We start from the raw sequence: 15,088 nt of genomic DNA, 5'->3' as shown, positions 1-15,088 counted from the left end.
AGATGGGGTTTGATCCTTGGGTCGGGAAGATCCTCTGGAGGAGGGTATGACAACCCACTCTAGTATTCTTATTTAAAGGAGTAATATAATTTTAATATGTCAGTTAATCCTTCACACATTTAGAAAGAAAAAATAGAGAAATTATTCTCGTTTTGGTCAATAATATAGGAAATATTATGTTCTAAATTTTAGTGTAAAGAGAAATGAGGAAGCAATGAAGTAGTGTTCCTCCCTTCCCTTCTTTTTCGTTATTATACTTCTCAGTCTAAAAACACTTCCCAATCTAAACAGCCACTTGAATGAGGTAGATTCATTGGTTGAATTTTGGCTGATATTCTAGAGGCCAATGGACTAAGGAAGATAAAAGGAAGCAACATGTAACTTGTATTTTAGAAATAGTTTGTTTTAGTTCATTGAAACAGTCACAATGGTTTATTTCCCTAAAAATTTTATTATGGAAATTTTCAAACATGCAGAATAATTGAAAGAACTTAATGGTGAATGCCTGTATATCTACCATATAGATTCTGTCATTAACACTTTTACTATATATACTTTATCACATATCTATCTACCCATTTCCTTAACCATTAGTAATTCTTTTGAGGGTAGGGGGCGAATGCATTTCAGAGTAAATTGTAGACATCAGTACACTTCTCTCTAAATATTTAAGTATATATATATCATTTACTAGAGTTCAGTTATTTATAGTTTCCTTCTTTTGACATAAACTTTAAACAGAATTAACTGCCCACGTTGTAAGTGTATGTTTGTTGAGTTTTGACAAATGTGTATACCAATGTGATCCAACCTCCTGTCAAGATCTATAGTATTTCTCTAAGTACTTTTTCTGCCCCATCCTTTCTCTCTCCTTACGGAATACCAATTACACGTATGTTGGACCGTGTGATATTGTCTTATTTGTCTATGAAGCTTCTTTTTTTCCCCAATTTTTTTCCTCCTCTCTATTTTTTTTTTTAATGTAAAACATTTAATTTGTTGTTCTTTTGGGGCAATTTGATGCATCATCAGTGTATTACAACTGAACCACTAATCTTATAGTTTCATCAACATTAGCTGGTTTGCTTTCATGACACTGCTGAGCAATCAGCTGTTTCTGCAGAGGTTCAAGTGAAAAGCCTTTTAAGAAGTGTGCAAGTTCCTTTTGTATATCTCCAAAAGGTTTACTCACTCTATTAGCTTTTCATCATTCACAGTATTTATCTTGTTAAGATTAGTGGTAGCTGGTTTTGCTTTATTTTTAACCTTAAAGCTTTTTTGGCTGGCTATTTGGAATGTTCCTGGACTTCTGCCCTCTTAGTTTGTTCTTGGCCATCGTCTCTGATAGCCTCGTGCAGCTGTTCAAGTTCCAGGTGACGCCATATGCACGCATCTCCTCTGTATTCTTAAGGTTTGGTAATATTGACCTATTTTCAAGTTCACTGTCTCTCCTCCATTATTTCCTTTCAGCCATTAAGCCCGTCCAGTGAGTTTTTAATTTTAGATATATTTTTCCGTTGTAATATTTACATTTGATTCTTCTTTTCATAGTTTCTATTTTTCTGTGGTTTCTGCCCCCATCCCCAGTAATCATGAACCTATTTTCTTTTATTTCTTTGAGTTTTAACATCTTTGTGTACTATTCTAACATCTGGGTCTTCCAGATTTGAATTCTGTGGATTGTCCTTTTTTGAGAATGAGTCCCATTTCTTTGTATGTGGAGTGATTTTGGATTGTATTCTGGACATTGGATGTCATGTTGTGGAGACTCTGGAATCTGTTATATTACTCTTGACAGTTTTTTTTTCCCCCTTCCTTCCCTTCCTCCTTTCGTCCTTTCCTTCCTCCTTCCTTAACTTCAGCAGTTAATTAACCTGGTTGTACTGTGTGGCAGATTCTGTGCCTTTGGTGGCAGCTGCTATCCGAGCTTAGTACTTTTTTTTTTTTTTTTTAATCCTTATTGGGAGCCTGTATCACACATGTGTGGTTCAGGGATCAGCCAGATATTTGAGCAGACTTTTAGTCACAGAATTTGGGGTTTTCTCCTCTTCAAGATTTCCACCTTATTTCTAGCAGCTGTGGTTGCTCTATACTCTGCTCTATGTTCTTCAGGCCAGAAACACTGGATTTTCTACTGGAATTTTATCTGCCCTCCCCCCACCCCCCAATACAGTGCCAATTTTGGCCTGCCCAAAGGCTAAAAGTCATTAAAAACGGGTGTCCATTCCCCTTTGTCCTAAAGTGCTGTTTAGAATCCTTACTACTTTTTTTTTTCACACTCTAGTGCCTTCAGGGTATTTTGTTTGTTGTTTTGATTGGTTATTATAGTTATCTAGAGGAGAGTTGGACTTCCCAGGTGGTGGTAGTGGTCAAGAACCTGCCTGCCTAATCCAGGTGACCTAAGAGATGCAGGTTTAATCCCTAGGTTGAGAAAATCCCCTGGAGGAGGGCATAGCAACCCACTCCAGTATTCTTGCCTGGAGAATCCCATGGACAGAGGAACCTGGAGGACTGCAGTCCATACGGTCACAAAGATTTGGACATGACTGAAGCGACTTAAGGTCTGATGCTGTAAAGAGCAATATTGCATAGGAAACTGGAATGTTAGGTCCATGAATCGAGGCAAATTGGAAGTAGTCAAACAGGAGATGGCAAGAGTGAACGTCGACATTCTAGGAATCAGCGAACTAAAATGGACTGGAATGGGTGAATTTAACTCAGATGACCATTATATCTACTACTGTGGGCAGGAATCCCTTAGAAGAAATGGGGTAGCCATCATGGTCAACTAAAGAGTCTGAAATGCAGTACTTGGATGTGATCTCCAAAACGACAGAATGATCTCTGTTCGTTTCTAAGGCAAACCATTCAATATCACAGTAATCCAAGCCTATGCCCCAACCAGTAATGCTGAAGAAGCTGAAGTTGAATGGTTCTATGAAGACCTACAAGACCTTTTAGAACTAACACCCAAAAGAGATGTCCTTTTCATTATAGGGAACTGGAATGCAAAAGTAGGAAGTCAAGAAACACCTGGAGTAACAGGCAAATTTGGCCTTGGAATATGGAATGAAGCAGGGCAAAGGCTAATAGAGTTTTGCCAAGAGAACACACTGGTCATAGCAAACACCCTCTTCCAACAACACAAGAGAAGACTCTACACATGGACATCACCAGATGGTCAACACCGAAATCAGATTAATTATATTCTTTGTAGCCAAAGATGGAGAAGCTCTATACAGTCAGAAAAAACAAGACTGGGAGCTGACTGACTCAGATCGTGAACTCCTTAGTGCCAGATTCAGACTTAAATTGAAGAAAGTAGGGAAAACCACTAGACCATTCAGGTATGACCTATATCAAATCCCTTATGATTATACAGTGGAAGTTAGAAATAGATTTAAGGGATTAGATCTGATAGATAGAGTGCCTGATGAACTATGGACGGAGGTTCATGATACTGTATAGGAGACAGGGATCAAGACCATCCCCATGGAAAAGAAATGCAAAAAAGCAAACTGGCTGTCTGGGAAGGCCTTACAAATAGCTTTGAAAAGAAGAGAAGTGAAAAGCATAGGAGAAAAGGAATGATAGAAGCATCTGAATGCAGAGTTCCAAAGAATAGCAAGGAGAGATAAGAAAGCCTTCCTCAGTGATCAGTGCAAAGAAATAGAGGAAAACAAGAGAATGGGAAAGACTAGAGATCTCTTCAAGAAAATTAGAGATACCAAGGGAACATTTTATGCTAAGATGGGGTTGATAAAGGACAGAAATGGTATGGACCTAACAGAAGCAGAAGCTATTAAGAAAAGGTGGCAAGAATACAAAGAAGAACTGTACAAAAAAGATCTTCATGACCCAGATAATCATGATGGTGTGATCATTCACCTAGAGCCAGACATCCTGGAATGTGAAGTCAAGTGGGCCTTAGAAAGTATCACTATGAACAAAGCTAGTGGAGGTGATGGAATTCCAGTTGAGCTATTCCAAATCCTGAAAGATGATGCTGTGAAAGTGCTGCACTCAATATGCCAGCAAATTTGGAAAACTCAGCAGTGGCCATAGGACTGGAAAAGGTCAGTTTTCATTCCAATCCCAAAGAAAGGCAATGCCAAACAATGCTCAAACTACTGCACAATTGCACTCATCTCACACGCTAGTAAAGTAATGCTCAAAATTCTCCAAGCCAGGTTTCAGCAATATGTGAACCGTGAACTTTCAAATGTTGAAGCTGATTTTAGAAAAGGCAGAGGAACCAGAGATCAAATTGCCAACATCCGCTGGATTATGGAAAAAGCAAGAGAGTTCCAGAAAAACATCTATTTCTGCTTTATTGCCTGTGCCAAAGCCTTTGACTGTGTGGATCACAATAAACTATTGAAAATTCTGCAAGAGATGGGAATACCAGACCACCTGACCTGCCTCTTGAGAAACCTATATGCAGGTCAGGAAGCAACAGTTAGAACTGGACGTGGAACAACAGACTGGTTCCAAACAGGAAAAGAAATACATCAAGGCTGTATATTGTCATCCTGCTTATTTAACTTATATGCAGAGTACATCATGAGAAATGCTGGACTGGAAGAAGCACAAGCTGGAATCAAGATTGCCGGGAGAAATATCAATAACCTCAGATATGCAGGTGACACCACCCTTATGGCAGAAAGTGAAGAGGAACTAAAAAGCCTCTTGATGAAGGTGAAAGAGGAGAGTGAAAAAGTTGGCTTAAAGCTCAACATTCAGAAAACTAAGATCATGGCATCCGATCCCATCACTTCATGGGAAATAGATGGGGAAACAGTGGAAACAGTGTCAGACTTTATTTTTCTGGGCTCCAAAATCACTGCAGATGGTGATTGCAGCCATGAAATTAAAAGACACTTACTCCTTGGAAGGAAAGTTATGACCAACCTAGATAGCATATTCAAAAGCAAAGACATTACTTTGCCAACAAAGGTTTGTCTAGTCAAGGCTATGGTTTTTTCAGTGGTCATGTATGGATGTGAAAATTGGACTGTGAAGAAAGCTGAGCACCGAAGAAATGATGCTTTTGAACTGTGGTGTTGGAGAAGACTCTTGAGAGTCCCTTGGACTGCAAGGAGATCCAACCAGTCCATTCTAAAGGAGATCAGTCCTGGGTGTTCATTGGAAGGACTCATGCTAAAGCTGAAACTCCAATACTTTGGCCACCTCATGCGAAGAGTTGACTCATTGGAAAAGACTCTGATGCTGGGAGGGATTGGGGGCAGGAGGAGAAGGGGACAACAGAGGATGAGATGGCTGGATGGCCAACTCGATGGGCATGAGTTTGGGTGAAATCCAGGAGTTGCTGATGGACTGGGAGGCCTGGCGTGCTGCGATTCATGGGGTTGCAAAGAGTCGGACATGACTGAGCAGCTGAACTGAACTGAACTGAAGCGACTTAACACTGCGCATGCACAGGAGAGTTGGGTCTGGCAGAAGTGATAATTTTTTTTAAAGAAGCAAGGAAAGATGAACCCTGAGCCTGGCTTAGCACATATCAGCTTTGATACCCTGCTTTGCACATATCAGCATTGTCTCTCCAAAACAACCTAAAAGTTCTGATTTACAATATACCCTGATCAGTTGATCTTTCTCTTGTACTTGTTAACAGCATTGGGAGTAAACCATATAAATGGCCTTGTAATCTGTTTTATTCATATCATATATCATGAAATTTTTAATGGCTCAATAGTAAAGGATAAATCATATGAAAGTACTATAAAATTTATTTAATAAATTCTCTATTCTTAGACATTAGGGTATTTTATGTATTATTTTCATTATCAGAAGCTAAGTAAGAAATACCTACCTGACAGTATGTGGTAGTTTTTCTTTTGTCTTTTTTTTTTTTTCATTGTATTGCTAGAAAAAATTACTTTCCAGTTGGATGAGTGAGAAATTGGTTTACACTGAAATTATAGGCTCAATGAAGATGTGATAAATCCACCTGATTTTTAGCATATTGGAAATAAAATTATTTAATGAGTCAATAAAGCACTTTTGGTGCCTAATTATAGAAATCAAATATGTGTCTCTTATATGTATGTATGATTGTGTGAGTGCTGGGCTGATACAGAGATTTTGAGAAGATAGGGTGGACCACTATCAATAATGACTAAAATCATGTTTCAGATATTTGACATTTGTTACATTGCATTATGTACTTGCTGTTGGATCTGATTTTAACTGCAGCTTACTGCTTGGATAATAGAGATTGATTATTAATATTTTACTATATTTGCTTTATGACATGTCTATCCATTAAGAGAATGCATTTGAATAAATCCTGAAATTTTTAATTGGGCTTTTGAGAGGTATAAGCAGTTGTGCTACTTTACATTTAGTTCTATAGCACTGTGGTTCTGTAAATTGAGTTATTAATCTTGAAACTTTAAATATAATATCTTTTTAAGAGGAAAATTGGAATTCTTTATTGACTTACTTATAAAGGAAAAATGAAATAAGAATATTCATTTTTAGGGATAGCGTATAAAGGTAGAGAGTCATCTTTATGCTACTCCTGTTGACAGTGCTGTTCTTGTTACCATAAACAGACTTTTGTAGTAGTGTTTATATGCTGAATGATTTAACTGTTGGCCTATACGGTTTACAGGCTTCTTATAAGGCTCTCTGAGATCACACCTCCCTCTTGGCACCCCTCTGCCTATGTACAGGGCTTGGATTGTGCATATAGTTATTTGAACCAGAGTACAAGGATAAGATCTCACTTTAAAACCAAATATGTTATTTTTCTTTTCTGAACTCAGTGTGAAGCCACCTGTTTTATTGTTCAGCTTAATTCAGAAAATATTTGTTTGTACTGTGGTTTCCATTTTAGAAAATAATTAAAAGATGGTGATGATTTAAACATTTAAAAATTTTATGTCTATTAATTCTAATGTAAGTCTTAACTTTGAAAGGAATGTGGTCTATTGTTTTACACTTTTAAAATTGTCAGATGTACATAGACAAAAGGAACAAAACAAATTATTTGTGATTTATTATAAAGTAAAATAGATATATGTAAAATATAAAAGTAAAATGGATGTATGGTCACCACTCAAGTAAAGAAAGAGAGTATTACCAGCAAAGCAAAAGCTTCCATCTTCCCCCTTTTCAGTCACTCCAGTTATTACAATCATATTTTCTTGCTGATTTTACTTTTTTAACACCTAAGCACATATCCCTAAATATTGTGGCTTAGTTTTTTCTGTTTCTGACCTTTATATAAGTGAAATTACATATTGTATATATATTCTTTTGTTATAGGTTAGTAAGTTTTTTTCCCCCTTTGCCTTGGGTACACCAGTTGTTAGCTAATAATTCCAAGAAAAGGATGTTGTAAAATTTTAGAAATACTTGCTTTCAGGATCTGCCAGAGCATCATTTGGAGACAGAAAGGCAGAACTTTCCAGTTCAGCCCAGCAGGGACCCAGCTATGATGTATATAATCCATTCTACAAGTACCAGCACGTGTCACCTGATTTGAGCCGGCGCTTTCCTCCTCGTTCTGAAGCAACAAGACTATATGGATCGGGTATAAAAAAAAATTTTGTTTTTCCTCTTTGTCTTTTCTCTTGAACAAATGTAGAAATCAAATTAAATCTAAGATTCTGGAAGAAATGATTAATCTTATAATGAAAAACAATTTAATGAATGAAATGAAATGAAAAACAATTTAAAAATAAAGAGAAAAGCTGGCTTCAGAATTGATCTGATTAAGTCACATCATAACTTCTCTATGGTTTATATCTCATGTAAAAATTGAAAGATTAATGAGTTCTGTATATTGTTAGTTCTAAGTTCCGTTTTGTTTGTCCTATTTTTAAAGAAATATTTAGATTTTATACATATTTTATATACCATCTATCCATTCATATCTACAACAAGAATTTACTAACTGTATTTATTTTCTGTTCTACTCAGTGAAAGTGAGAAATTTAGAAACTAATGATGAGATTAGAAATGTAAACAAAAAAAAAAATAGAAAATGCCTAAGTGATTACCAAACTTTTTTAGTTTACTATTTGAGACTGTATCAATTATGGACTATCTTGTACATATCTGACCCACAAAATTTTCACTGATTTTTAAAAAAATATATGTAGCTCTCTCAACCACTAAATTCAGGGTGAGGTACTGAAAATAAAGTAGAAGTACTTATTTAAATATTTATTTCAGCACTGTGCTAGGCTATACAATTATTATTCAGAGTTTCATTCTTCAAGGATCTTATAGTTTAGAAAGGATACTAGAAATACAGACTAGAAATATAACAGTACATGGAATTCAATATTGATATTTTTAATATAATAAGTGCTCATTAAATAGTTGAATTGCTGTTAGAACAGATGACTTACATCCTCTTAGATTATTCTTCTGGATGAAGAATCAGATGATGTAAGCAAAAAGAACGAATTTTTCATGGTTGATATTTGATGTGGTTGTAGAAATGTGTTGTTTGATTTGTGTTGGTTCCTGTTTCAAACAAAAGTGAAATAATTGAAAAACAACTTTTTAAACTTCATTGGAAGGCTTTGTCTCTTAAGTAGATTTTCATATATTATGCTTGCCTGGTGGCTCAGCGTTAAGGAATCTGTCTGCATGCAGGAGATGTGGGTTCAGTTCTATCCCTGGGTTGGGAAGATCCCCTTGGAGAAGGAAGTAGCAATCCACTCCAGTATTCTTGCCTGGGAAATCCCATGGACAGAGGAGCCTTGGCGGGCTACGATCCATGGCGTTGCAGGAGTCAGACATGACCTAGCAACTAAACCATCACATGTTTATGCTATTTCTCCTATAGAATTTAGTTCATGGTAATTAAGTAGACTTCTAGTGTTTCTTCTTCTTTACTATAAAAATAAGTAATTTTCTCATGTCCCTTTGTAGTTTGTGACTTAAGGACCAATAGACTTCCCAGTTCCCCTGGGCTAAGCAAGTCTATGTTTGATCTTACAAGTTCATCTCAGCGGTTCATTCAGGTAAATAATTTATGTGAATTTAATTATAAGCAATAATTTATTTTCATGCTAAAATTCAGATATGTTTCATTAGGAACAACATGTTATGTATCTTTTGTAGACATTTCTATTCTAATATCTAAAGAATAAACACTTGGCATTTCCCATGTGTATTATTTCAGGAAGCTTCCAGCTGAATACTAAAAGAGTAGTTTTTCTCTCTTTTTTTTAAAAAATGAATTTTACTTTCTTATGGTATGCACTGAGGCGGTCTTAAGGCAGTTGGAATTTAAAATGGTATACTTAAAAATGCTTATTGATTTAATTTTCCTTGTTGAATATAACTACCTGGTTAGTAAATATTAGTATTTCTGTTGAGATATAGAACTTTATTAATATTAACACAGTATTCTATTTTTGAAGTAGAATTGAGAATTTTGAAAATACATACTTGTGGGCCTTTTTCCGTGTGAATGTATGTGCATATGTTAAAATGGAAATAGATTCTTAATCATCCTCAATTGAGTTAATTTTTTGTAGAATTAGTTCTTTATAGCACCATTTTTTTTTAATGTGCATCAGAATTGTTAGAAGAACTTGTTAAAATACAGATTGCCAGCCCTCACCACCAGAATTTTTTATTCAATAGCTCTGCACTGGGGCCTGAATTTGTATTTCTACCAGGTTCCCAGGTGATGCTGATAGTGCTGGCCCAGGGGACTGTGCATTGCTAACTACTGCTTTATAGGTTTTTTGGTAATAGGGCACTTCCAAATATTAATATATTCTGACTTAGTACTTCCAAGTAGGAAATATAAACAGTAATCTCTTCCTCTTTATTACAAAACCAAACCAAAAACAGCAAAGCCTTTGCCATGTATTACCTAGTAAGAGATTTAAGATTTTCCTGATTAACACACATAAAGAAAACTTTTTCCCTCTCTCCTGTCTAAAAGTGGAAAATTGTGAGCAGTAACACTGTCAGAATGGTTAGCACTCAGTTTGATACTAGAGTGGGTGCTAAGGCATACGTTTCAGAATCCTTAACATCTGATATGTAACATCTGACTAAAAATGAATTTTATCTGTAGAGACATGATTCATTGTCCAGTGTGCCTAGTAGTTCTTCTTCGAGGAAAAATTCTCAGGGGAGTAACAGAAGCCTGGGTAAGGAATAAATCATTCTACTTTATATTCTTAAGGGAATTATTTCTTCCCAATACTAATTTGAATATATTTATGATAAGGTTTTAAGAAAAGTTTAGATGATTTTATCCATATTGGCAGTGTTATCTGCATATGAATACTCAGATCAGAGGATGTATTTTTCAATGTTCAGGCATAAAGGCATTTTTAAAATTAAATATCTTTTGTTTGTTTTAAAGTATATTAGGGAATTTCTAGAAGCATTCAGTATTAAAACCGTATCAATGTTATTTGGGAAAGGTTTTCTTAGTTTTAACTTAAATTCTTTGGGTTATAATTTGGTTTAGTTTTTAAGCCAGTTATTTTTTTATGGTATGTCTTCTACCAGCACTTCAGTAAAGGCATTGAAGTTAAATGCCTTTAAACTTAATAAACTGACAACTTTAAAAAATAATTATAGCATTTTTCAGTTGTGCTCTTAAAATTGGATTGTATCAAAGTTCAATTGGGCTTCCCAGATAGAGCGGTAGTAAAGAATCTGCTTGCCAGAGCAGGAGATGCAGGAGAGGCAGGTTTGATCCCTGAGTCAGGAAGATCCCCTGGAGGAGGGAATGGCAACCCACTCCAGTATTCTTGGCTGGAAATGTCATGAACAGAAGAGCCTGGAGGGGTCCCAAAGAGTTGGACAGGACTGGGTGACTGAGCACAGTAAAAAGCTCAGTTGGGTTGGAAGGATTGCATAGTAATTGAAACCTCTTTGTCCATTTACAATTCAGACACAATTACTCTATCAGGAGATGAAAGAGACTGGGGGAGATTAAATGTGAAAGTGTTTTATAATTCTTCAGTAGAGCAGATCTGGATCACAGTTTTACAGGTAAGTTAATATAGCTAATACCAACTTTTCTTACAAAATTGAATAATAGGGGTGTAAACTATAAGCATCTACTGTTGCTATCTTCAGAAGAATGGGTCAATATCTTCTTTGGAATTTAGGGTTCTATAGTATTTTGCAGAAAATAGTATTTAATAAAGAATCTAAAGAAAATCTTTAGATATGATTAAAACATGTTTTCCTCAAGAGGGATATTGATATGATGTGTAGAACATTAATTGTCAGATTATTTTAGTGGAGATGAAACAAAAGATCTCAGTAGATTAAAGTTTACTTTTATAGTTTTATTTGTCATTAACTCAAGAAACGTATCAAATATTTGAATTGTCAGAGTCCTTTGTAAAACTCAAACTATAATTTTTTTTTTAGTGCAGAGATTTAAGTTGGCCCTCTAGGTATGGAGATACTCCTACTATTTCTGTAAAAGGAATACTAACATTGCCCAAACCAGTGCATTTCAAATCTTCAGTCAAGGAAGGCTCTAATGTAAGTGTGTTTCAGTATCTTTTTATGTTTTCCTCATGTTTGTCACTTTAACCTATGTAAAGAATTAGAATACGAAAGTGTTTTATTTTGTGGAAACTACAAATTATGTATGCCTTGCTTTTTAAAAGAATTTTGAGCCTCAGAAATATTTGATATTTCATTGACCAATATAAGATGCATTTAAAAAGAAAATCTTAATCACTAAAATATTTAGGAATAATATCTGATGAGAAATATTTACTTTTCTTGTATGTAAGGAAAGTAAGTGTCTTAGTTTCATCCTCTTTCCCCCATCCCAATTGACTTTGATAAATAATTACATGATTGTAGTTAATTTCTTTTTTTTTTTTTTAATTTTTTATTCCTTTATTTCTCATGTGTTCCCCATCCTGAACCCTCCTCCCTCCTCCCTCCCCATACCATCCCTCTGGGTCGTCCCAGTGCACCAGCCCCAAGCATCCAGCATCGTGCATTGAACCTGGACTGGCATCTCGTTTCATACATGACATTTCACATGTTTCAATGCCATTCTCCCAAATCTTCCCACCCTCTCCCTCTCCCACAGAGTCCATAAGCCTGTTCTATACATCAGTGTCTCTTTTGCTGTCTCGTATACAGGGTTATCGTTACCATCTTTCTAAATTCCATATATATGCGTTAGTATACTGTATTGGTGTTTTTCCTTCTGGCTTACTTCACTCTGTATAATAGGCTCCAGTTTCATCCACCTCATTAGAACTGATTCAAATGTATTCTTTTTAATGGCTGAGTAATACTCCATTGTGTATATGTACCACAGCTTTCTTATCCATTCATCTGCTGATGGACATCTAGGTTGCTTCCATGTCCTGGCTATTATAAACAGTGCTGCGATGAACATTGGGGTACACGTGTCTCTTTCCCTTCTGGTTTCCTCAGTGTGTATGCCCAGCAGTGGGATTGCTGGATCATAAGGCAGTTCTTTTTCCAGTTTTTTAAGGAATCTCCACACTGTTCTCCATAGTGGCTGTACTAGTTTGCATTCCCACCAACAGTGTAAGAGGGTTCCCTTTTCTCCACACCCTCTCCAGCATTTATTATTTGTAGACTTTTGGATCGCAGCCATTCTGACTGGTGTGAAATGGTATCTCATGGTGGTTTTGATTTGCATTTCTCTGATAATGAGTGATGTTGAGCATCTTTTCATGTGTTTGTTAGCCATCTGTATGTCTTCTTTGGAGAAATGTCTATTTAGATCTTTGGCCCATTTTTTGATTGGGTCATTTATTTTTCTGGAGTTGAGCTATAGGAGTTGCTTGTATATTTTTGAGATTAGTTGTTTGTCGGTTGCTTCATTTGCTATTATTTTCTCCCATTCTGAAGGCTGTCTTTTCACCTTGCTAATAGTTTCCTTTGATGTGCAGAAGCTTTTAAGTTTAATTAGGTCCCATTTGTTTATTTTTGCTTTTATTTCCAATATTCTGGGAGGTGGGTCATAGAGGATCCTGCTGTGATGTATGTCAGAGAGTGTTTTGCCTATGTTCTCCTCTAGGAGTTTTATAGTTTCTGGTCTTACGTTGAGATCTTTAATGCATTTTGAGTTTATTTTTGTATATGGTGTTGGAAAGTGTTCTAGTTTCATTCTTTTACAAGTGGTTAACCAGATTTCCCAGCACCACTTGTTAAAGAGATTGTCTTTAATCCATTGTATATTCTTGCCTCCTTTGTCAAAGATAAGGTGTCCATATGTGCGTGGATTTATCTCTGGGCTTTCTATTTTGTTCCATTGTTCTATATTTCTGTCTTTGTGCCAGTACCATACTGTCTTGATAACTGTGGCTTTGTAGTAGAGCCTGAAGTCAGGTAGGTTTTTAAATATTTTCCATGATCATAACTGGAAGACTTATAATCCTGAATTTGTTTTATAGATTATAGATTTCAATTTAATTATATCTGTATTTCTGTCTTCTGATATGGATTAAAAGGTTACTGTTTTTCCATACAAATGAAACTTATCTTCTATAAGAATGTATCATTTAACAGTAAAGTAATTCATATGACTAATAAGTATGAAGAAATTTACACTCACTAGTATTCATAGATATACAAATTTAAATTACATATTGCTTTCTCTGTCTTTACGTTTTTTGCTTATTAAAATTAGGAAAGTTTTATGAGCACTCTAGCCTATAAAGTTATTTTGGCAATTATTTTGACAATATATATTAAAATTTTAAAATAAGATTATACAGTGAAATAAGTCAGAGAGATAAATATCATATGATATCACTCATATGTGGAGTCTAAAATATGTTACAAGTGTACTTACTTACAAAGCAGAAACAGACTCACAGACAGAAAACAAATTTATGATTACCAAAGGGAAAGTGGGTTGGGGAGGGATAAATTAGGAGTTTGGGGTTATCAGGCTCAGTGGTAAAGAATCTGCCTGCCAGTGCAGAAGACACAAGAGAGGCAGGTTTGATCCCTGGGTCGGGAAGATGCCCAGGAGGAGGAAATGGCAACCCACTCCAGTATTCCTGCCTGGAAAATTCCATGGACAGAGGAGTCTGGCAGGCTAAAGTCCATGAGTTTGCAAAAGAGTTGGACACGACTGAGCAACTAAACAACAACAACAGATAAAACACTATATATACAATAGATAAACAAGAAGGTCTTGTTGTATAGCATAGGGAACTATATTCAATATCCTATAATAAACCATAATGGAAAAGAATATGAAAAAGAATATATATATATAACTGAATCACTTTGCTGTACATCAGAAACTAACACAACATTGTAAATCAACTGTATCTCAATAAACAATTTTTTTAACGGAAAAAAACTTTCAAATATTTATAGGTTTTAACATAGTGTTTCTACTTGGATCACTTCATGGAAATAGAGATGCAAACAAAATATGTATAAAGTATTTCTGGCGGTTTTGTTCATAGGCTGAAAGCTGGAAACTATCTAAATGTTTGTCATAGGAGAATGATTGAGAAAACTCATGGTATACCATGTATATTAGTTTCTTATAATTGGTGTATTACAAACTAGGTAGCTTAGAACAAATATTTCTCTCTCACAGTTTTGGAGAAAGTCTGAAGTCAAAGTGCCAGCAATGTTGGTTGCTTCTCTGAAGGAGAATCTGATCCATCTCTAACATGCCTCTTTCCTAGCTTGTGGTGATGACCAGCAATCCCTGTCATTCCTGGGCTTCACTCTAATCATTGACTTTCATTTTCACCTAGCTACGTGACTTTCATCTCCATGTGTCTCTATATGCCACATGGCTATCTTCTTACAAGGATGCCTGTTATATTGGATTAGAGGTCCACCTATCCAGTGTAACCTTATCTTAACTTCACAAATTGCATTTTCAATGACCCTATTTTCAAATAAGGCCACATTCTGACTTACTGAAGGTTAGGACTTCAACATAACTTTTAGCAGGGGGACACAATTCGAACCATAACACCATGTGATAAAATATTAGGCAGCCATGAAAAAATAATGCTTAGGAAGAGTTTTTAAGGACATGGGAAAATGTTCTTAATAAGTGAAAAGGCAGTAACCAAAATTTATGTGTTAT

At 35.6% G+C, this 15,088-nt stretch overlaps 1 protein-coding gene and 1 pseudogene across 2 annotated transcripts in view; one reads left to right on the top strand and one right to left on the bottom strand.

The window, feature by feature from the left end:
* The window catches only part of TC2N (tandem C2 domains, nuclear), a 44,258-nt gene that overhangs the window by 15,295 nt on the left and 13,875 nt on the right, over window positions 1-15,088 (top strand). For both annotated transcript variants that reach the window (XM_027521253.1, XM_027521254.1), the window contains exons 4-8: window positions 7,394-7,561; window positions 8,914-9,005; window positions 10,076-10,151; window positions 10,907-11,007; window positions 11,395-11,511. In XM_027521253.1, the coding sequence (XP_027377054.1) occupies window positions 7,394-7,561; window positions 8,914-9,005; window positions 10,076-10,151; window positions 10,907-11,007; window positions 11,395-11,511 (554 nt within the window). The remainder of the gene's footprint in view (window positions 1-7,393; window positions 7,562-8,913; window positions 9,006-10,075; window positions 10,152-10,906; window positions 11,008-11,394; window positions 11,512-15,088) is intronic.
* On the bottom strand, window positions 105-2,400 carry LOC113879642 (annotated as a pseudogene).

The sequence above is a fragment of the Bos indicus x Bos taurus genome, chromosome 21, assembly GCF_003369695.1.
Source record: "Bos indicus x Bos taurus breed Angus x Brahman F1 hybrid chromosome 21, Bos_hybrid_MaternalHap_v2.0, whole genome shotgun sequence".
Lineage (NCBI taxonomy): Eukaryota > Metazoa > Chordata > Mammalia > Artiodactyla > Bovidae > Bos > Bos indicus x Bos taurus.
Note: the sequence above shows the minus strand (reverse complement) of the source record. Positions and strands in the feature narration are given on the sequence as shown.